Source organism: Gymnoscopelus microlampas, assembly GCF_963454915.1.
Source record: "Gymnoscopelus microlampas genome assembly, chromosome: 6".
NCBI classification, from domain to species: Eukaryota; Metazoa; Chordata; class Actinopteri; order Myctophiformes; family Myctophidae; genus Gymnoscopelus; species Gymnoscopelus microlampas.
The window spans coordinates 27,233,910-27,254,760 of NC_139943.1; the positions used below are offsets into that span (position 1 = coordinate 27,233,910).

At 41.4% G+C, this 20,851-nt stretch overlaps 2 protein-coding genes across 5 annotated transcripts in view; both read right to left on the reverse strand.

The window, feature by feature from the left end:
• plcg2 (phospholipase C, gamma 2) overlaps nt 1–9,334 on the reverse strand; it is a 29,264-nt gene extending 19,930 nt beyond the window's left edge. Inside the window, exons 1-8 of one of the 2 annotated variants that reach the window (XM_084059118.1) lie at nt 9,189–9,334; nt 5,253–5,438; nt 3,157–3,306; nt 2,910–3,003; nt 2,774–2,821; nt 1,070–1,154; nt 499–579; nt 360–403 (exon numbers count right to left, since the gene is read on the reverse strand). In XM_084059118.1, coding sequence (XP_083915244.1) covers nt 360–403; nt 499–579; nt 1,070–1,154; nt 2,774–2,821; nt 2,910–3,003; nt 3,157–3,306; nt 5,253–5,436 — 686 coding nt within the window. In that variant the 5' untranslated portion in view covers nt 5,437–5,438; nt 9,189–9,334. Of the gene's footprint in view, nt 1–359; nt 404–498; nt 580–1,069; nt 1,155–2,773; nt 2,822–2,909; nt 3,004–3,156; nt 3,307–5,252; nt 5,473–9,188 lie in introns of both variants that reach the window. The other variant, XM_084059117.1, reaches the window with a different exon arrangement.
• Nucleotides 9,335–11,623: 2,289 nt separating this feature from the next.
• Nucleotides 11,624–19,988, reverse strand: meak7 (MTOR associated protein, eak-7 homolog). Of its 3 annotated transcripts, XM_084059119.1 has the most exons (10): nt 19,871–19,988; nt 16,964–17,054; nt 16,578–16,766; nt 16,168–16,440; nt 15,740–15,884; nt 15,421–15,632; nt 14,924–15,110; nt 14,356–14,474; nt 14,029–14,208; nt 11,624–12,437 (listed from the first exon to the last, which is right to left on the reverse strand). In XM_084059119.1, exons 3-10 carry the CDS (start codon nt 16,746–16,748, stop codon nt 12,321–12,323), a joined length of 1,404 nt encoding a protein of 467 aa, XP_083915245.1. In that variant the 5' UTR covers nt 16,749–16,766; nt 16,964–17,054; nt 19,871–19,988; the 3' UTR covers nt 11,624–12,320. The 3 variants fall into 3 exon arrangements, with proteins under 3 accessions (XP_083915245.1, XP_083915247.1, XP_083915246.1); XM_084059121.1 differs by lacking the exons at nt 16,964–17,054; nt 19,871–19,988 and adding an exon at nt 17,956–17,984; XM_084059120.1 differs by lacking the exon at nt 19,871–19,988 and having other exon boundaries at nt 16,964–17,435.
• Nucleotides 19,989–20,851: the final 863 nt, after the last annotated feature.

A 20,851-nucleotide genomic window follows, 5' to 3' on the forward strand; every position in this document is an offset into this window, starting at 1 on the left:
ATAGCTTCAGTGGCTCGAGCGATGGCGCAAGCCACGGTGTTGCAACGCAGATTCATTGAGCAGATTAAGAACTGAGTTCTGAGGCAGTATAAAACACTTTAATCCTCTCCGAACTTTCTTCGTTTCCGCCAGCACTACCGAAACCGAAAAATGTTCTTGTTCGGTTGGAGTATGCAGCAGGCTTAAGACTTAAGACATGCAACACAGCACTATCCAGTCAGCTATCGCAATATCCAGCATGCCCCAGACCATGATGTTTAAGCACATGTCATTTAAAGAATTTTAAGACATTAAACACGCTATCCAATTCAAAGCCACAGGAGAAATCTGCAAATATCACACAAAAATAGGATACTTACCCCATGATGAAAGCACAACTTTCTGTTTTAAACTCCTCAAGGATCTAACATTGAAGAATGACAGCATGAATTATACAATAACAATCATTAGAACAGTGCTTATTAAAACAACAACAACATAAGGTAATTTCAGACTCACTTCTTTCTGTTCAAACATTATGAGGTTGTACAATTTATGAAACTGCTCAAAGTCCAAATGGTCTTTTGGTGCTCCCACTTCCTGTGAAAGCAACAGGAGGAAACAAAATGCTGTCATGCATCATAGCACATTCAGTGGCTCAATTCAGAAAAGTTTACAATACACTATTTATTTCACCTTATTAGAATAAAGTGAGACATCTGCAAGCTTGTAAGTGTGATCTTGTCTCATAAGTCTTGGGTATCATTGAATTCAATTTCTTCAATTTCTACGCAACATCTACGCTGTGACGTTTTAATCGTAAAGCAGGGTTTTTAAATTAAAAACATCTCTGTCCTCAGGTTAGTGTTAGCACCTTGTCAGGAGTCATCTCCGTCTACACTCCAAGCCTGATTATGCATGCAACATGACCATTCACGTACACTGGGCATGTGTACGGGCATATCACTTTTGATTGAAACACACAATATATTTCAGTTAGCAGAATTGGTGCTCTGTGCAGGTGAGTAATGGCCAAATTCAAGCACTGTCTGTAACAACGTCAAGGTAAAGATAAAGGAAGACACAGTACCAAGAGCTTTTCTTTGAGGGTTCGTGTGTTAGGGGCCTTGTAGTTAAGCTGAGGTAAGAGGGACTTCAGCTCCTTCAAGCTGATGCTGTAGAGAACAGTGTGAGAGAAAATATGAATTATAACTTGCAGCTCTAGTATGAATTAAAGGAAATTGAAACTAGGATAGAGTGAAGACTTGACTGACAAATGGCATACGGTCTGATTCATGCTTGATCTGTATGGATAGTGTCTCTGGTTTCAGGTTTTCAAATGTTCCAGTCCGTTTTCAACAGCAGCGCACAACCTTAGCTTAATTTCTGTTGCTTGGTGTGAATTTAATGCTGGATTATATGGCAATGGTCAGTAAAGAGAACATCATATGGTTAAAATGTTTAAGTGATGCACTTCTACCAATTACAGTCTCACACATTTGAATACTGGGCCCTGATTGGTCACCCCAGACTTCAGGAGCAAGAAATGGATTCACAATGGAGCGGTGCCAGACCCAAATCGCGGAGGGCAATTTTGCACTGGGAGATTCGTCTGGTCCCAGGCTAATATTGAGACATATAGATCCTGTGTTGGAAACAATCTTTGACACAATCCTATTTCTAGTTTTGCAAATTTTTTACCTCAAAAGGTCAAAATTCAATTTCTCCCAAGAGCAAGCAGGCAGGCTCTATAGACCCATTATTTGTTTACCAACATTGAGACTGGACGCACAGGTGATTGTTTCATGCAATCAATTCCCAACATATTGTTTCAGGGTGCGCTGGTTTCAGTACATTCAACCCCCTCTTGTGTGTTGGCTAGTGAGGCACGTCCTAGCGAGACATGACAGAATGGGTTTCATTTGGTGCCGGCCTGCGCGCGCACACTGGTTCTTATCTGTGTGACGTCGTCTGTTAAGGGGTCTATTAGCTCAGTGGTCAAAATTTCAGCACTTGCGCAGGAGACTCAGGTTCACATCCGGGGTAGAACAGGAAAGTTACATAGTGCAGCTTTAACTGTGTTTTCAAATGCAAATTGATTAGAAAGGTTAAGCTGAAAATAGTCCTAAGAGAAAATATAAATGTACAAATGAAATGTAAACAACCATTATAAACCATGCAATGATATTTAGCAAACATTGACTCTATTATTCTATTGACTCTAAACAAATAAGGCGATTAACTGTAAAATGGACTGGTCTATGTTTATGCATGATATAATATCCAAGTTGTATAGCCAAAGCTGTGTGGATAGACAATGTATTATGTGTATTGATGCCGGTATGGTCCTTTAAAGGACCACTTAACCCATTTCCAACCTATCTTCATATAATGGTCCTCATTAATGCTCATTATAAGATGGCACCATTCCTGTCTACTCGTTCTGTGTTTCAGAGAAGGGCATGTGGACAGTTCAGAAACCTGCCTACCAGTGACATCATCGGTAGGCACTGCAGGTTTGGTAATTTCAAACAATTATTTTTATAACATATTTGTATTAATGCAAGAGCATTCAGCATGCTAACTTTCCAGTAAGAGAAAGGCTTGGAATCCCCATCGATGATGACATTGGTAATGGTAGGCATGTTTCTGACCTGTTCATAGCCTACCAATGAGACGTAGAGTAAGTACATGGGAATTGTGCATTAGTGAGGACCATTTATATGAAGATAAGGTTGAAAATGGGTGATGTGAGACTTTAAGTCAGAGACAAACAAGAGGTGTAATACTTTACCTGTTCTTTTTGGTCTGATTGATAGAATACATCTGTTTCCTCAACCAACTAGAAGTACAGAAATAACAAGTGTTTTCGTAAGATAACCATATCATTCATTGCATGTTCATTAGCATTAGCGTGTGTATATGAGTACCTCTCTATGATGTCTGGAGTGGGGGCTGCCAGTGTCTCTTGTCTCAGTAACTCCAGTCCTAACAGCCATTTGTCTGCATCCTCCACCGAATCAGCTGGGAAATCCACAAACGTTTAACCAGCATTTAATCTCAAATTAATTTAGGAAAACTTCAAACTGTAATTTCTTTACCAAGTACTAGAAGCCATTATTGTGCGGTGTGACACAACACATATTATCCCTGTGTCTGCACACATAACATACCCACCTCCAAGACTCAGTGTGTTCAGTACAAACTGGGAGCCGTAGAAGATTGTGAAACAGGTATTTTCATCATGTTTGTCCTTGCCGTCTCTGAAGCGTTCAAAATCTTTTGAGTTTCTACCTGGACGAATCTCCCTGATCTCAAACAGGTCCACTGAAAAAGATAAATTTGTGATTGCATTTGTAAATAAAAGAAGTATACCCTAAAATCAAACTATCAAAATGTGTTTAATAATAGCATACAGAATGTGCATTGCTTAAGCATGCTGTTTGGGAAGTTATCTAAACAACTGTGTGTGACAGCATCACACAAGTCTCATTCTGATTCAGTTAAAATGTTAAAATTTGTAGATGACAACACTGTGACGGGTCTGGTCTCCTGTGTTGCCTCACTAGTTGAGTGGTGTGTTCATAACTACTTAGCAAAGCCTAAACATCTCAACCCAAGGAGACGGTTGTAGACTTCTGCAAAATCAAAAATGAGCTTCTGCCCTTAAAAGTCATCAATTATCAGGCCGTCAACAGCTTCAAATTTCTGGAAGACCATAATTTCTTCTTGTCTTAAATGGAATGTCAAGGTAGACCATATTGTGCAGAAATATCAACATGTTTTTCTTTCTACAACAACCGAAGACGTTTGATGTGTCAAAGCAAGGCAGGGATGTGTGACTTTTACTGAGCTGTGAAAGTGTTCTCACATTCCGAATCCCAGTGTGGTATGGTATTTAGTTGATTACATTAAGGAGCTTATTAAAAGCAGCATCAAACATCATGGGGTCGTTGGTTTGACCATTAACTTAACTGTGCAGTTTTCTTTTTAATGCATCAGTCACTTGTGTGTATTACATTATTTATTTATACTGTTGTTTATTTGTATTGTAGTGTTTTGTCTAACCAAGCACACACCAAAATTCCAATCAATTGTACATTGAAATGGTAATAAATTATATGCTTATAACACACACTGTATGGATATAGTTATAATACATCAAAAACAGAAATAGTTCTGTTCTTGTGTTAAGCGCATCTCTATTAGTTGTACGAGTTTTGAAATAAATACATTTTAAGTAAGTAAAAGATGTGCTCCTATATGTTTTTTGTAAATAATTATGAGAGGGGTGCCCTTATTTTCACCTGAACATCTGCCTCCCAAAATGCCTGTGCACGACCCTATGAGGAGGAGTCAGTGGGCTGAAGCTGTAGAGTTTTGAACAAATTTCAAGGCCAGGGTACTTATGACAGGCTTCAGGTAACCTTTTTTAATCTGCAGTCAATGAGGAGGTCATATTTCAAAATGTTATAAAAACAACAGTTTTTAGTATAGCACACATCTATCATAGATGACGTTTTGAGTGCAGGCAAGTAAAGGCAAGGTCTGTTTGCATTGGGTACAATGTTCAATGAGTTCAGTAGCCATGTGGCTTGCTGTTTGCTGGGACACGTGGTCTGACTCACCCGAGGGAGTCAGGTTGGGGGCTTAACAGTTATTTTCATTTTCACTTTGCATCTCAAAGAGCCCCATTGACACGTTTTTGTGTCTTTATGGGGTTTCTTGCAAGTTAGTGAGTGAGTGAGTGAGTGAGTGAGTGAGTGTTAACACCAACTTAACTCATGTTTACATTCTCAGAATTAAATGAGAATCTGGGGTTTACTGTGTAAGTAGAGGTTCGGGCCGCTATGCAGCCCTCACACCTATATCACACTGCCGATCCGACTGATATGCCCATTTATGGAGATCTCTGCTTCTGTCAGTCATTGTCCCTTTTAGGCCCAGCCTATATGGAGATCTCTGTATGTGTCAGTCCATGTCCTTTTTATGCCCATATATGGAGATCCTTGACGTCATCAGTATATGCCCATATATGGACATGGCCCCTTTTGTGCCTGTATGTGGAGCTGACTGATCTGTTTGCGCCTAATGCCATGACGACACATTGAGGTTACCGTAACACACTCCATATTTCGGCATAGCTGCATTGGGAACTCCTTATATGGTTATGGCCGAGTCATGGTGACATGAGCGTGACGACGTGGTCCGTCACGCCAGCCGGTCCACCCTTAAGCCAATTTTAATATAGGATGTGTGAGCGTTTTACTCACTGACTCCATCGGTCTTGTCTGCGGTGCGTGTCCATGCCACCTGTCGCGTCTCCATGATAACCTGCACAGTGAGCCGCTCCACCTTCTGGAGGAACACTGTCATGACGATACCCATCTCCAGGTCCCGCTTGATCAGACTCTTCTTGTACTCCGTCATCTCCCCCTGCTGTCCCCGACTCGCCATCTCTGTTGCAGGAGGAGATAGGGAGAAAGGGAGAGACTGAGGGAGGGAGACAGAAAGAGAACAAGAGTAAGAGTAAAAACAGAATAAGAAGGAGGGAGACGAAAAGAGATGGTGTTGTGTTTTTTCCCGTTCACATTCAAGCGGTGATCTTTAAAATTTCATGTCACGATTATCCTGGCCAAAATAAATGTGATTCACAATATTATCCCGATTAGTAACATGCCCATTCAGGGCATGGCCACTATTCGGAAAGTGTGGCCACTCAGCTCAAACTATCAAGTTCACACATGGCGGGTGTATTGCTGAGGTGCAGTGTGAAGTCATTCGGAAGAGCAGTTTGGTCGATCAGTTGAGTGGTTCACGGGATACGCTTGTCCACTTGGAGTGAGCCGGGCTGGTTCTGGAGAATGACTAATTTGATTGACTTTACACTCGAAACTGCACTGTATTGGGTCCTCTGCAGTACACCAAAGAAGGAAACAACACTGTGGCATTTTTCTGTAAAAAGTACTTCTAGTCTTGTGGCTTGGAAAGTGAAACGTGCCAAATCATGGTCCGAGGTGCAAAAACGTCAGCATGTGTGATAATGTCACTGTACCCACCAGAACTAAACTGAACTCTTCAAGACACTCGTTCACACTCATGTGTGGATATTCACGATTATCCCGATAATGGAAATTACCGCAATAACGTTATCTTGAGTGTTTTCTGTCGCTTTAAAAACATATAAGATGTTATTATCCTCCCATCCCTAGTTCACATAAGTATCTATGCAAAAACACAGGAAACATCTAAATGATACAAATATGATTGCTATTTCTCATCATTCATCTGCTCTGGCAAAAAGTGTAACAAAATGTGAGACAAGGCAACCCTGGCCTACATGACTCAAATCATCATCAAAAAAACAATCTGTCACAATCATGTAACCTTCTGAGTATGACACTGCCATCAGTCCTTTGTTTGTTCTTGTCTTTTCTTTTTTTGTTGCAGTTTCGCTATGTTTTGTCTTTTTCCTTTGTTTAGTCTTGCGGTATATTTTGTATCTGTTAATCTTGTGCTGTTTTGATCCTTATAAATGCCTTTGTATAAGATGAACTTTCAATAAACAGATAAAAAAAAGAAATATCTGTCACGATCATGACATTTTATGTGACAATTAATTGTCATACAAATAAGTATGATAAATGTAATTGTTTTGTAAAAAGTTACAACTGTACTTTTTTCAGTCTACACCAAATCTCTTTGCTAAAAATAGCCAATCTACCAAGCTCACAACTGATCTGCTAGCTTTGGTGAATGTTCCTCCCAATATAGGGATGCTGGAGTTCAAGTGGTTAAAATAAATATATTTTAGGCTTTGTAAACAAAAATCAAAATCAGATAAAAATAATAATATGGCCAAAACAGGCCATATTAAAAAAATTCACTTCACACTTCATTTTACTACTCTGCCACCAAAATGTCCTTAAAAAGGATATGTCAAAAAATGACATGTGGAGAAATGAAATCCCCTTGTTACGAGGCCGCCGTTTTTCCTTTTTTATCCTCTGTAAATACTGTATAACTGTGTGTATTTTTGATGACATGTATTAATGTGTGAATATTTTATTCTCTGTTGATGAGGACCACAATGGAAACCAGTCATTTTAGTTACTGCACTTCCGTGCTGTTTACATCTTATATTAAGCATTCAATCAATCAAAAAAGGATGTGGCAGTGTTATTGGCAGGGAAGTTGTTTTAATTGTAAATTACCAGCAATGTTGGAACAGAGCAGTTTTATAAACCATAAACAGTGCATGCAGTTGAGGTTTTGGCCGGAGGTGGGGCTATGCATGATAGAAATATGCCGGATTTATACTTACATGCGTGCCAAACAGCAGATCTACAAGCTCTCAACACATCGCAGCAGTGCAAACATGCTCATCTGTCTAGCTCTCTACATAGAGGCAGGAGGCCCCTAGCCTGGCATTGGCCAGACTGATAACGTGGATTCACTCACACGTTCCTCCAGTGCGGTACCGTGGAGGAACGTGAGATTGAATCCACGTTATCAGTCTGACCAATGCGAGGCAAGGAGGCCCCTGCATGTGTCAACTATCTTTTAGGGCCCACCCCACCCCACGCTACCCAGAACAGGCACAAACGCACCACTAGAGTTACAAAGAGAAGTCCAACGCGCTTCAGCCAAGTTGTGGGCAGAAGGGAACGGTGCTCAACAGTGGGACAAAATTAATATTTAAAAAAAGATTGCCTGGGCAATTCAAACGAGACTACCCCAAAAAAATACTGGAGTCAAACCCTGAAGGAGACACTGGTCGAAATGTTTGGTCATCCCTGCAAATCAATAAAGGTGAAGACCCAGTTGAGTGCTCCAGAAGTTGATTGGGTAGTCTCTTTTGAAGTTCCCAGGTCATTTTCTTTTTATTCACTACTAGAGCTGAAAGGCATGTATGGGTCAAGAAAGCACCTGCACAGAATTTACATTTCACGATAGTTAATTTCATAAAAGATAATAATAGTCAGATGTCAGTCCTGAAGTAAGACGGCCATAATAGTTGGGGCCTTGCCTTGTACTGTATGGCTGAGGGACCCGGCCACATCTTTGAGTGTTTGATACATTTTCGGAAATTATAGATGGGCCTTGCGGCTGAGGACCCCTGGGCAGTGGACCCTTTAGCTTGGTCAGTAATCCATCCCAAGCATAATGAATTGTTATAGTTTCTCAAGGTCTTCTAGTGATCAAAATAAAAGTAAAATGTAATCATTCCTCATACATAATAGAGAGCACTCTAGAAACATGATGCTGTAAATACCACAGTATTTACTTAATTGTTCTTGTTCACAATTTTGTACAAAAAATTGTTAAAAAATGTCTCACGTCTAAAGATGAAATGGGTTGCCATCACTCTGAAGGGAAGTTAATAAATTACTTAGGCCTATATTATCGCCAATCCAGTGTTTCTCTCTCTGTGAGACCTGTACAGGTAGGCTAGTATGTAATTTATGCTGCTTCCTCATATGCTGACAACTGACGCCCATGGCACATGCACTTAGGAATGCAAGCAAACAAGTGCAAGACACACACGTTATTGTTTATTATATTAAACAAAACTAATTATTAGACATTCAAATGCTTCCTAATGTGCCGTTGTAGACTCTTTCAGGCATCAATAATCAAACCCTGTGCCAACCCTGTATCAGCATGTCCTATGACTTATTTCTTTTCTTTGTAGTTTGTGGTCCAGGTAGGTGGAAACCTTCTTGAAGTCATATTGATGATAAAACCCTTTGGGTGTGATCATTCTGTCACAAACTATGCAAATGATGGCTTTGTCAATGTGAAATGGAAGATTACTGGAACTTATTAGATATGAATAGAACCATCTTAGGAGTCTTCTCTTTTATTTCAAAACTCCCTTTTAGAAAGATTGCTGCAAATAGGTCAATGTAACTTATTTTGTTTTAATCCTACATCATCCTTTTGCAGGATGATGTAGCCTTAACATCTCTATGATAACACCGGGTAGGCCTACATACCATACTGCTGCATAGGACTACATAAACAATGGGATATTCAACACCAAACTGACACTCATCTGCTCTCTGCTGTAGCTCAACAGATATAGCCTGCCAGCAAAAAGCGGATTTCCCCCCCTTGTCACTTACACATTGTCATGTGTAACAACAGGCAGCCTTGACACATTTAGACAATCAAATACAATAAGACAGTCAAATATAAATACTTACCCTATTGAACGTATATGTCAGCTGCTCAGGCTCCTCACAGGATGGTGTCAATGCATGTTAGAAGAGTTTTCAGATAAACAGTAGTTCCAGTGTAGTTTGAGCAGCTCTAGGCCAGCAGCAGCACAACGGTCAGTTCCTCTATTGGCGTGTTGTACAAGGAAGTAAAAGTTCACTTGCATTACAGTCTAGAGGCATGGAGGCAGTAATAAAAACACATCCGGAAGCAAGGATGTTATCTATGCAAAGTCTGGAGGACGGAAAACAGTTTGCCAGCATGAGCGCAGATGTGCACTTATTGTATACTTGAGAATTGTTATCACCTAATAGTTGCTTTGTGATAAAACTAGCTTCTGGTCCATAGAAGGCAGGAGAGAACTCCTTCTAACGCTATGGACCAGAGCTATGATAAAACATACGTTCGAAATGCCTGGGTACTATATCTCTGAAAGTAACGGTGATGTGTATTTATGTATTACTCTTATCGCACGTGTCTTGCCGAAAGTAACTGATATTTTAAGCGAAATCAAATTCATAGTATATGCGTTGTTGCGAGCTTGTAAATCTACAATTCTTGGAAGTATAAATGGGGTTTTAAGCGGAGGAGTCAGTACAGTCCTGTGCCTTTTCTGCCACACAAAGTTGTAATGTGTAGTAGGCTATCTATCTATCACTGGCTCCGCGTGCCGCTGCCGCCGCACCTGCTGCTCAACACGGTGACGTGAGGAGCGGAGGAGAAAGATGCCTAAACAAGGAAATCCATTGTAGCCTACCTATTGACTATTGTTCCATTATGTAAAGCTTCTGATAAAGTAATAATTGTTTCAATCAGAGGTTCTCAACCTGTGGGCCGTGAGGATATTGCAAGTGGGCCGCTACTTAATTGGAAAAACACCAAGATTGTGTTTTTTTAATTAAGAAATGATTTTAAAAAAATAATGATAAAACAAAACATGCTCTGAAAATACACGCGGCCCAGGGCCACCCATCTGACCAATCAACACGCGGCTGCCGCAGCGTGTTGAGTTGTCAGATGGGTGGGTCTGGCTTATCCAACAGTTGGATAAGCACAGGGCACCAATCTTGGGGGGCACCAAACGGCGTGGAGAAAGTGAAAGAAGACAGAACTATCGGCGAAAAGTGCCGAAATTTAGAAGCAGTGGCTGCTAAAGGAGTGCTACAACATTGAAACGCGCCGGTCAAGAGTCATTTTTTCCGCGCTGCACACCCCCCACGAAACCGGGTCCAAGCACCGGGCACCACGAAGGCTTAAGCCGGCCCTGGGTGGGCCCACTGGGCCGCGAACTCCTTTGAGATTTTAATGTGGGCCCTGATTCAGAAAAGGTTGAGAACCCCTGGATTAAATGAACGGTAGATTATTATTACCGTATTATTATTATTATTATTTTTGGTGGAGAGTCGTCGGACCGACACGGTTGGAAATATTGAAGGAAAATGATGGGCCAATGTAGAGCTATCTGCAATCAACTGAGGTCCCCGCGGTGTTCGATGCTTTCCCTACGCAAATATAAGGCTAGGTAGCGGTGCTGGAAGAGTGTCAGTGGTGTAAAAAGTACTCAAATGTTTTACTTAAGTAAAAGTATCAATACTGCAATGCAATGTAGAAAATCTAGAAATACTCTGTTACAAGTAAAAGTACAAAAGTATCAAAATGTACTTAAAGTAGAAAGTAGGCCTCGGCCTACTCATTATGCAGTATGTCCCATTTCACAAGTTTTCAAATGTATCATTTTTTGTTTGTTGAAAATAGCAGATCTACGAGCTCAATGCATGCATCATGATGTGTTGTGAGCTTGTAGATGGCTATTTTCAAATGGCCGAAATGTATTGGGCTGAAGTGGGTAATGTATGTGTTGTAATGATAATCAAAATCTACAAAGTAACTAGTAACTAAAGTTTTCAAATATTTGTAGTGGAGTAAAAGTACAATATTTGCCTCTGTAGTGGAGCGAAGTAAAAGTATCGGAAATTGGAAATACTCAAGTAAAGTACAAATACCTCAAAATTGTACTCAAGTACAGTACTTAAGTAAATGTAGTTACTGTAGTTACTTTCCACCACTGCCTACCGTCACACTCTTCTTTTCCCTTTTCTATATGAAACAAGCTCCACGTTGGGAATGGCACGTAGGCCGACATACCATATTTGCATAATATAACTTCACATGCTCCTAAGTCATTTACATAATGGAGAACAGAGGAGAGTCTACACATCAGCTTGGCATCTAGGGGGATGTTTTGATTACTGTGTTCATGAAGTTCAAAATGTTAAGATTTTTACATTATGGCAATGTATCATTGCCTATTTGACTATTCACTGAAACTGGCAAGGTTTTGACATCTCTGACTAAACATAGATAATCAAACATCATGAATAGCCTACACCGGAATTGAACCATTCACTCAGGTGCCCTCTTATTTTAATACAGTAGATACAGCACATACTATGCCGATAAATGTGTGCGCACACACAATCCCGGCCTTTGAACTTTAAATACCATATGATAATTTAACACACAACAAATACTGTAAATCATTACACATTTGAGAACAACAATAAACACCATCTGTATCAGTAATATCTGTAGAATAAGACATCCTCAAAACCACTCACTATGCCTTTCAGAGAGTTGTCTTTTAGAGTTAGGCCTATTAACAAGAGTTAATAGGCCTAATTAACAAAATAGTTTCTTGAGGGGAAAATAAATCTCTAATTAAAGTGTTCAAAGTTAATTGTCCTCTGTCTTCATGTTTTTTTTACCTACAGTATTTGTGCACACTGTATATTTGTTAGGCATTGCTTTTAATTGTGTGTTCATTGTTTTCTACTTTCAGTGCATTTGTGTATAGGTTTGGCTCAGGACATAAGAAACAATGTCCCCACCCCGTGATTGCGGTGGAATGTACATTTATGGGGAAATTATAGAGGCAAAAATAAAATGTAATTTGTCAAGACATGGTTTCCCTAAAAGCATTTTCTGAGCGGTCACCATGGTAACACCATGTACCATGTACTTATGCATAATGTGCATGTATGCAGGTATGCACAGTACCTTGTACTGTAATTGAGAGCATAATACTTTGAGAAAATGTCCCAGGTTCAGTGTGTACCCCCTCACTCCTGGTCTTCCTCTGGTTCCCTGAGACCCTGGCTGTGGAGAGTCTTCCCTGCCATCTCCATCATGGCCTGGACCTCTGGATCTACATCCAAAATACTCCTCTTGTTCTCATCCTGAAAAATATATTGTCAGACACTCAAATTAATAGGTTATAAACAGAAATAATAAATACAATAATAATAATAACTTTATTTATACAGCACATTTCCAAAACAAGTTACAAAGTGCCTTACAATAACAACAGTTAATATACAATAACAATCTGAAATTAATTGCATAAATAGTAAAATAGTTCATCATTTAAGAAAAAGCTGTGCGATAGAGGTGAGTTTTTCGAAGAGATTTGAAGGAGGACACTGAGTTTGCCAGTTCCATTTGTATTCTCAGACACTGCACAAAACAATGCTAAGATTCCAAAAGCCCCACTAGCAGCCTAGAGACTGTGCTGCTCCTTACACCCAAATGGAAATGTTGACTGAAAGGTAGCGCTGGGGAAAGACGCTATAGGTTTGCCAAAATTAGTAGGGTTTAACCTGCAATCCACCTATAAGATTATGAGACAACTTGTGTACAAGTGGAAGGTTTGGCCTAAGGGTGATGCTACAGGAAAGGCCATGAATCAACAAAATTAGTAGGGTTCATCCTTGCTGAGTGAATTGATTTGGCATGGGAGTGGCACCAGGCTAGAGCAAAAGGCCAAACGGTCACCAGAATCAGTAGGGGTCAACCTCTGGGGATTTCTAGACATGTTATTTGGGACCAAAATGATGGACAAACAGCAGTTGTACATTTTATTAAGCATTTTATAGTGTTTTTCAGATAAATATGTCTTTTCATCTGTCCTTTTTTCAAGTAATGTTGCCAGTATGTTGTTCCTGTTGCCTAGTCATGCATGGAATATACAGCAAATAGCTGATATTGCGATAATCATTCAGTTAGAGCAGTGGTTCCCAAACGGTATGCTGGTGTGCCCTGAGACAAGTCCAGGTCTGTCTTGGAATTTTGTGACAACTGACAACCACACATTATTATTGCAAATATACAACTATATTATTTTTTTCACAAATTAAAATCTTTTAGCAACGATAGCCGATCTACAAGCTCACAGTTGCATCGCTAGAGTACCTTTCTACTCAATGTGTTGTCTATGGCTTGGCTGCCACCTAGAGGTCAATAAGCTAATTCCTCTACACTGGAATGCAATGATGTTTATTAATTCAAGTGAAATCATGTGGACCCAGTAGAGCTGGACAAATAATGGTTATATGGAGGTTTGTTTAAAAAAAGGTCCTTTTGCACAGCTACTGGGACAGGTACGTAGGAGCAGGCAGTCAATGCATGAGACAGGGAAAAAAGGGGGGGGGGGGGCGATCCTTTACTTAAAGCAAAAAAATGTTTTTATTGCAAATACAACATTTCAGTCCAACTGATCTAGGTATCTCCTGTCACCAGATACCTGATGAAGTTATATGGATGGAAAATAATCTACACAAAATACATCAAATTTACAAAATCATGCCCTCAGCATCCTGCTGACTCAGTTAAGCTAAACGTTCAAGCACTTGCAACTTTATTTTCCTGAATACTTTGTAGCCTTTTATACCTTCACTATCTTTCTCTATGGGCATTGCCATCTTCCTCCACTTTATATTAATTAATACATGCAAAAATATCTTGCACCAAAAAGATATATTATACACTGACCTCTTCTGATTCTGGGGGTTTGCCAACCCCCCACACCTCCATAGAGTCAATAGTGAATTCCTCATCTCCAGAGAGCTGAGGGCTGCCGTAAGTGGTGCATTTGGGTCGTGCTCGACTGTGGCCATGGCCAAAGTCACTATCCAGCCACAGGCCGAAGTAGCCGTGCTGTCCACCCATACCCTGATCCAGAAAATAGGTTAAAAATATAGTATAAAGTAGTAGTAGTAGTAGTAGTAGTATAAAAAATAGTTAAAGTCAAAAATGCTGATTAAAGTTTAACAGTCGCCGTAGCAAGCAGCAGAGTTCTACATTGTCTAATAGCCTCACCAGTCCGTTGGGCATGGTCTGCTGGTTCTGGTTGAGGTACATAAAGTGTTGGTTGTATCCTGTACAGGTGTACACTCGCAGCCTGGGGAACACAGTGAATAGGAAGCATCTGGAGTCTCCTGTGTAGACACATACATGCATCAGCATTCAGCAACAGAGACATACAAACGCAGTCCACACAAAGCATCCATAAATAAACACTGCTGTTTTTTTCTCCTTTCCGACATGTCGCCTTTCCGACGTTGACGAACCCTATACCTAACCCTAACCCTAACCCTAACCGCACGCGGAAGCCACTAGTCGGAGTGGTGAGATGTCGGAATGGAGAGTGAACACCCCCCCCGGGTCATATGGGACACACACGACAAGTTTGAGGCCACTCGGTCGGACGGCGCCCAAGTCATACCCAAGACAGACAAACAGGCAGACACAGCTATCGTGTATTAATAGATAGATGACATGCCCAAATTAGGGACACTAGGTTGGAAAGTGATTCATTGTTAATCTGTATTAATCTCAGTCGTATGTCTACATATCACATACTCTCCCATGTTTTTCTTGCTCTGACCTTGGAACTGTGGTTTGACCTCCCAGGCTTGGGAGGCAAAGCCGCCAAAGATGTTCCCCTTGGTGTCTTTGACCAGCAGCAGGGTGGGCCCACGCTTCGTAAGGCCAGTCACCACCCTGCTAAAGCTCTCTCCGTGCAGTTTTGTGGAAAACAAAAGATTCCAAGGAGCGCTGTAACTGTCTGGCAACTGGAGTGCCAGGGGAGAGAAGTAGAAGAAAAAGTAACCACGTGTCAATAATACACCTGAAATATCACCATGTGCATGAACACTTTAGACTTTTAAGAGACTATGCATGAGTGATGGATAAACAGATTTGACATGTAGTATGCATAACCAAATGAATGCTGCAAAGTTTCCCATAACAAGCAGTCACACTCCATATTATTATTTCTGGTTTTAAGTTAACAGTGAGTTTTAGTACAGTATGTATTTTTAAATCATGTTTCCTTGCTTCTTTCCATCTCTCCTTGAAATACTTTCAGAGGAAAACACTGACCTGTGGTGCCAAGAACATGAGGGTAGGCAGGTCCAGCAGACACCTCAGCTCATTCCAGGATGCCACCTTGCACAGGGGCAGCAGGGTGGGGGATGGCCTGGAACTCAGGCCCACATTCAGGCCCTCGGCTACCAGCATCTCCAGGTACGTTGCTACCTGGGACACCCGGAAGATCCAGTCCTCCAAACAGGGAACATCACAGCTTCCCTGGTCTATGATAGGAGAGGAGACAAAGGAACAGAAAGGAATGGTACAAAATGGCATGGTCTCTGAACGTGGCCACAAACTTTCAAATAAGTGGATAGGTTTATCCACTTACCTGAAGATTTAAGTTCTGAGCACATCTGCTCTGCCAGGAGTTTTACACCAAGGGACTGATCACCCATTCTCTCTGGCTTCCAACCCTGCAGGCGCCCACTATGGGTCAGAATCTGAACTACAGCGGAGACCAGATCTTGTAAAAACTATGGGAAAAGGTAAGATAAGAGAGGGGGAGAAAGAGAGAGAGAAGGGGGGGGGGGGTGTTATGGAGACTTCTGACACACTTTAAACATAAGTTTCCAGTTCAAATCTGCTGCTGAGAATCAAATGAAGCTATGGGAAACTGCCACCTTCTAGAAAAGAGAACTACACACATGCACAGAGTGTGCCATCTTATAATGAGCATTAGTGAGGACCAATTATATGAAGATATGGTTGAAAATGTCTGAATAATGACAGTAGTAACAATGTCTGCTCAATGCTCACCTCGGCTACCTGGTCACTTGTAACACACTTTGACCCTCCTGCCCCTTGCTGGGACATGGCCATGACGAGGGGTGACCGTTCTTCTGCGGTGCCCCGCAGGATATCTGCAAGGAAGATGATGAGTTGCTCTCGACTCACGCCAGAACCGACGGTGGTACCGGTGACACTGGTCTTCCCTGAGGGCGCAGGTGTTTCCACAGCAGGGTCAACACAACACATGGCCTGGTAGACCCTCCTTATCATAGAGTCTGACACCATGCTCCCCATAGAGAACTGAGAGAAACAAAGACAGGGTGGCCTAGTATCTCGTATATATCTCATACAAATTCATATTTGTATATATGTTATCAGTTGGGAACATTTGTATTGAACATATATTCCTTTGAGGTTACTTGACTCAAGTTAAGTACCTTCAACATTTCGAGAGTTAGAAGCTTCCCTGAGGACACTTTACCCGGGGGGGCACCTGCAGAGCCCCCGCCACCTTGGAGGCGGTCGAACACTGCCTCGACGGCGGGTCGTTCCTCCGGGCGGAACCGGGACAGCCGCTTCTGCGCAACCACGCTCTCGGTGTTGCCCATGTTTTGTTGTACACTGCACTGCAGTCCGGGACATAGATGTAGTCAGTGGATAACACACAACACATCATCAGTATGTGGACATGGTCTTGCAAGCACTGTTCTTTTGACTTCAACTGTGTTCACCTCAGAACGTAATAGATGTGACATGTGAGTGTTATTATGGCCCCACAAAATCAGTTGATTTGAAAACATACATGAATGTGTTTGCTGCTAACCTGTATAGGAATAGTTAGCTAAAGCTTCCATTCCATGACCAGAGTGCAGTCCAGGGACAAGATGAAAACAAATACACTTCTTCCTGACTTCCTGTAACAAATAATCGTAAACAGCTGTAAACACCAATCAGATTAACGAGATCAGTACTTGTTCTGTTCAGTTCCGCGGTGATTGGTCAAGGAAGCTATCTTCCTTAGTGATTGGTCCCTGTTGTCAGGGAAGGCGGGAGTTGCATTAGGGCTATGTTCAAAGGACTGTTTCAAACGCTATTCGATTTCGCTATTCAAGATGAGGAATACACCTATTCTATTCTATTATTAATTATGTCATTCTGACCACCGCAGGTATAGAATAATATTCAGCATGGGCAAACAATAGATTCACATCATTGCCTAGCCCTGAAACATGACTGTCTGTCATATCATGACAGTCATGGATGAACTTCAACTTGGTGTTTGCACTTTATTTATTTACGGTCCGTACATCTACATAAACGTTCGAATTTCAAATATAAAGTGCAAAACCAATGGCCACAAATGTTACAATTCTGTAAGGGCTTACAGAAATACCCATACCTTCCGTTTTGTTCAATAAAAAGCATTTTAATCCGATTGGTATTCGTTTTCTCCGTATTTCCTCCTTGCTTTCAACTACGCGACCCTAATGGTTGGGAGGTGTGCTGCACTCTGATACGTTATAATCCTATGAGAAAATGGTCACCAATTGGATTAAAATTATTTTTATTGAACAATACGGAAGATACGGGTACTTTTGTGAACCCGTACATAATTGTAACATTTGTGGCCATAGGATAAGCACTTTATATTTGAAATCCAAACGTTTATGAAGATGTGGGCCTTAAATAGAAAAAGTGCAAACACCAGGTTGAAGTTCAGCCATGACGGTCGTGACAGACGAGTAGTCCATGGCTACATCATTGTTGCCCTACCACCACGTAAAAGCTCAAAGCACAAATCCTGTGCTATCACACCTTTTACCAGTAGAGTGCGCACAGGAGCAACTTGAGAGGAACCACTATGCAGCACGCTGTTTCTGTACTGAAACAGTAGGCGATGAAAAACGCCTTTTAAGGGCATGAGATTTTCTATGTGGGTGCGCTGAGGTGGGTGTGTTGCATTGTAATGAAGTCGTAGAGCCGTCCACAGACACACACACAGACACAGACACAGACACACACAGCACCACCTGAAGGTGACGTCGGACCTGCTGGCCAGGTGGCTGTTGCCGCACCAATCAATCCACTGAAAGTAAACAGGCGTCATCATGGCCATTACTGCAATAGTAGCATTACATCATCATGTTCATCTTTTATGGGCCTGTTATTTATTTATCATTTATAACAAAATCGTAAAGGTATGGATTATTAGCCTACTTCATTCACTGTGGTCATATGAATGGATGGATGGATGGATGGATGGATGAATTCTGTGACAATGAGAGTTGTTTTGGGTTATATGCAAAATAAGAAAACACAAACAATTTATGAAAATAAACACATATTAAGCATATTATTAAACTATATAGGCCTAGATATTTTACAGCTCAGAGCAAGCTCTGAAACATTTAAATATCTCATGTTATCACAAACAGACAGCTATATCAAACCCACAATCATACTCATTTTGGCCAGATGTCATAAGATTGCATCAAATCTAGTAATATGCCTAGTTTGTGCATGCACATAAATCTGAGTGTTAATTGTACATGTACATTTCTGTGTGTGTGTGTGTGTGTGTGTGTGTGTGTGTGTGTGTGTGTGTGTGTGTGTGTGTGTGTGTGTGTGTGCGTGTGCGTGTGCGTGTGCGTGTGCGCGTGTGCGTGTGTGTGTGACGATGTTACTACATAATATCTTACACAACAATATTATTACTTACTTGACTTAATTCTCTTTACCCCCTTTGGGGGCAAAGGGCATCTACCAGAGCTCAACTCACTACTCACTCTCTTCTGGGCCTGCGCTTTTGCTTCCTGCCAACTTACTTCCATTTTTGTAACCCATGTTTCACCCAGTGCCAATGCCTAAGCTTGTAATCCTGGGTGCTACTCTCCCTCCACCAGCCTGGGGAGAGCCTCAAACTGAGCTCATGCTTCTTTCAACGCAAGAGGAGTGAGCAGGCCGCTTCTTATCACCTGACAGGGGATAGTTTCCCCGGTAGGACGTACTGTAGCACGCGGAAGGAACACGTTATTCCAACCAGTTCCTTTCCCCTCCATCAGGCTGACCAGGGGGAAGCAGTACAGACACCAGGATTACTACATGTTTTTGTGAGGGTATCTATCCTAGGGGGAGAACATGCAAACTCCACACAGAAAGGCCCTTTCGCCAACCCCACCTAGTATGGCCACTGATGACACGGAGGAGAGAACACGTCCCCAGCGCCCACAGCGTCCCCGTTGGGAACCGAACCCAGGACCCTCTAGCTGTGAGGCGACAGTGCCACCGACTGCGCCACTGTGCCCCCTAAAACACCAGTATCTTGCTTGTGAGTTTCCACGTCTCTCCCATAGAGCAGAACGAAGTCTCTTCACGTTGGTATTGAAGATGCTTAGCTTTGTGTTGTGTGATGACCCTCTCCCACCCTGCCTGTTGTGGTTGCTGCTGGGGCTAATTGGTGGGGTATGAGGCACACCTGGAGGCTTGGTGTGTCCCAAGCTATAAATACCACTATCTTCCTTCTTTCACTCTATCTCTCTTCTCTTTTCCCAAGGATGTTCTGTTTTTATGCTTTCCTTTTGGTTTACACGTTACGTAAGGAGTGCATGTGCAACATGCACTCCCACCCACACACTTCTTACACACTAATCCTCACTTGCAGTCACTCCACAGCCTATGGAGTGACTGATATTTTGGTTCTGTTTATTTACTTATATACTTGAATAAATACCTTTTGTTACACCTTCCATTATGTCTGTGTCCTTGACTGCTCCTCCATCCCTGCTCCCTAGGTAGGTGAAAGGTTCCACGTCCTTCCGCCTGAGTGTGATGAGATAGTATTTTGGTTTACTCTCATGGACTTAGTTTTTCCCTTTTGATCATTAGTCTGAGCTGCTCGCATTTTATCCTAAAATGATTCTACAGGAAACATTGCTCGAGATGGGCAGTAGCACTATGCCTCTCCAGTTGCTGTATTCACAGAAAGAGTTCCCTGTTTTAGAAATGGTGACCAGCAACAATATTATATTACACAACAATGATTATTCACTGAAGCCCCATTGACTCTTTTGTCAGACAAGAAGACACACAAAGGCCTTTTTAAGCATGCATGGTCAGACATTTAACCACTTAAGCCCTATTTGAACATAAGAGGAAAAAAAGCCAATCTACAAGCTCAGAATGTTTTTTTTTTTCTTTCTTATTTTTTTTGTTGGAAGAAAGAATGCCCAACATAGAGATGCCAGGTTGAAAGGGGTTAAGGCACAAATACAGTGACCTTTATCAGACAAATGATGCTTAGCTCCTAGAAAGGCCAGACATTGCTTCCTGTTTCGAATGTTTCAAATGCCAAAGTCCTTTGTGAAACAATAGCCCTACACATTACATGTAATACTATTTTACTGTTCAAGAGATTTATAGACGTCCTTCACAGGGAATGTTTAATATCCAGAATCATGCTTAAATATATTTTGTCCCAAAATGGTTCCTGAAGATTGTCTAACTTAATTGTGATTACTGTAGTGAGAAGGGATGTTGAAGCCAAGAATAAAACATTGTTGAAAGTAAAACTCAATCACACAGCACGTTGGCATAGACTGTGAACAAGGACAAAGCAGTTGCTCCACGTTTGAACCAGCTGGACGAATTTGGTTCCCAAATTATTTAGCAAAAATTTGTGTAGAATTAAATTAATTAATTAATTAGTCTGTAT

What these genes read in the sequence shown, in the direction of transcription:
- meak7 (XM_084059119.1), bottom strand. Translation starts at nt 16,748, where the DNA reads ATGGGCAACACCGAGAGCGTGGTTGCGCAGAAGCGGCTGTCCCGGTTC. An exon ending in CAAGTGACCAGGTAGCCGAG is followed by an intron (nt 15,885 to 16,167) that starts GTGAGCATTGAG and finishes CTTTTCCCATAG; the next exon opens with TTTTTACAAGATCTGGTCTC. An exon ending in AACCCCCAGAATCAGAAGAG is followed by an intron (nt 12,438 to 14,028) that starts GTCAGTGTATAA and finishes TATATTTTTCAG; the next exon opens with GATGAGAACAAGAGGAGTAT.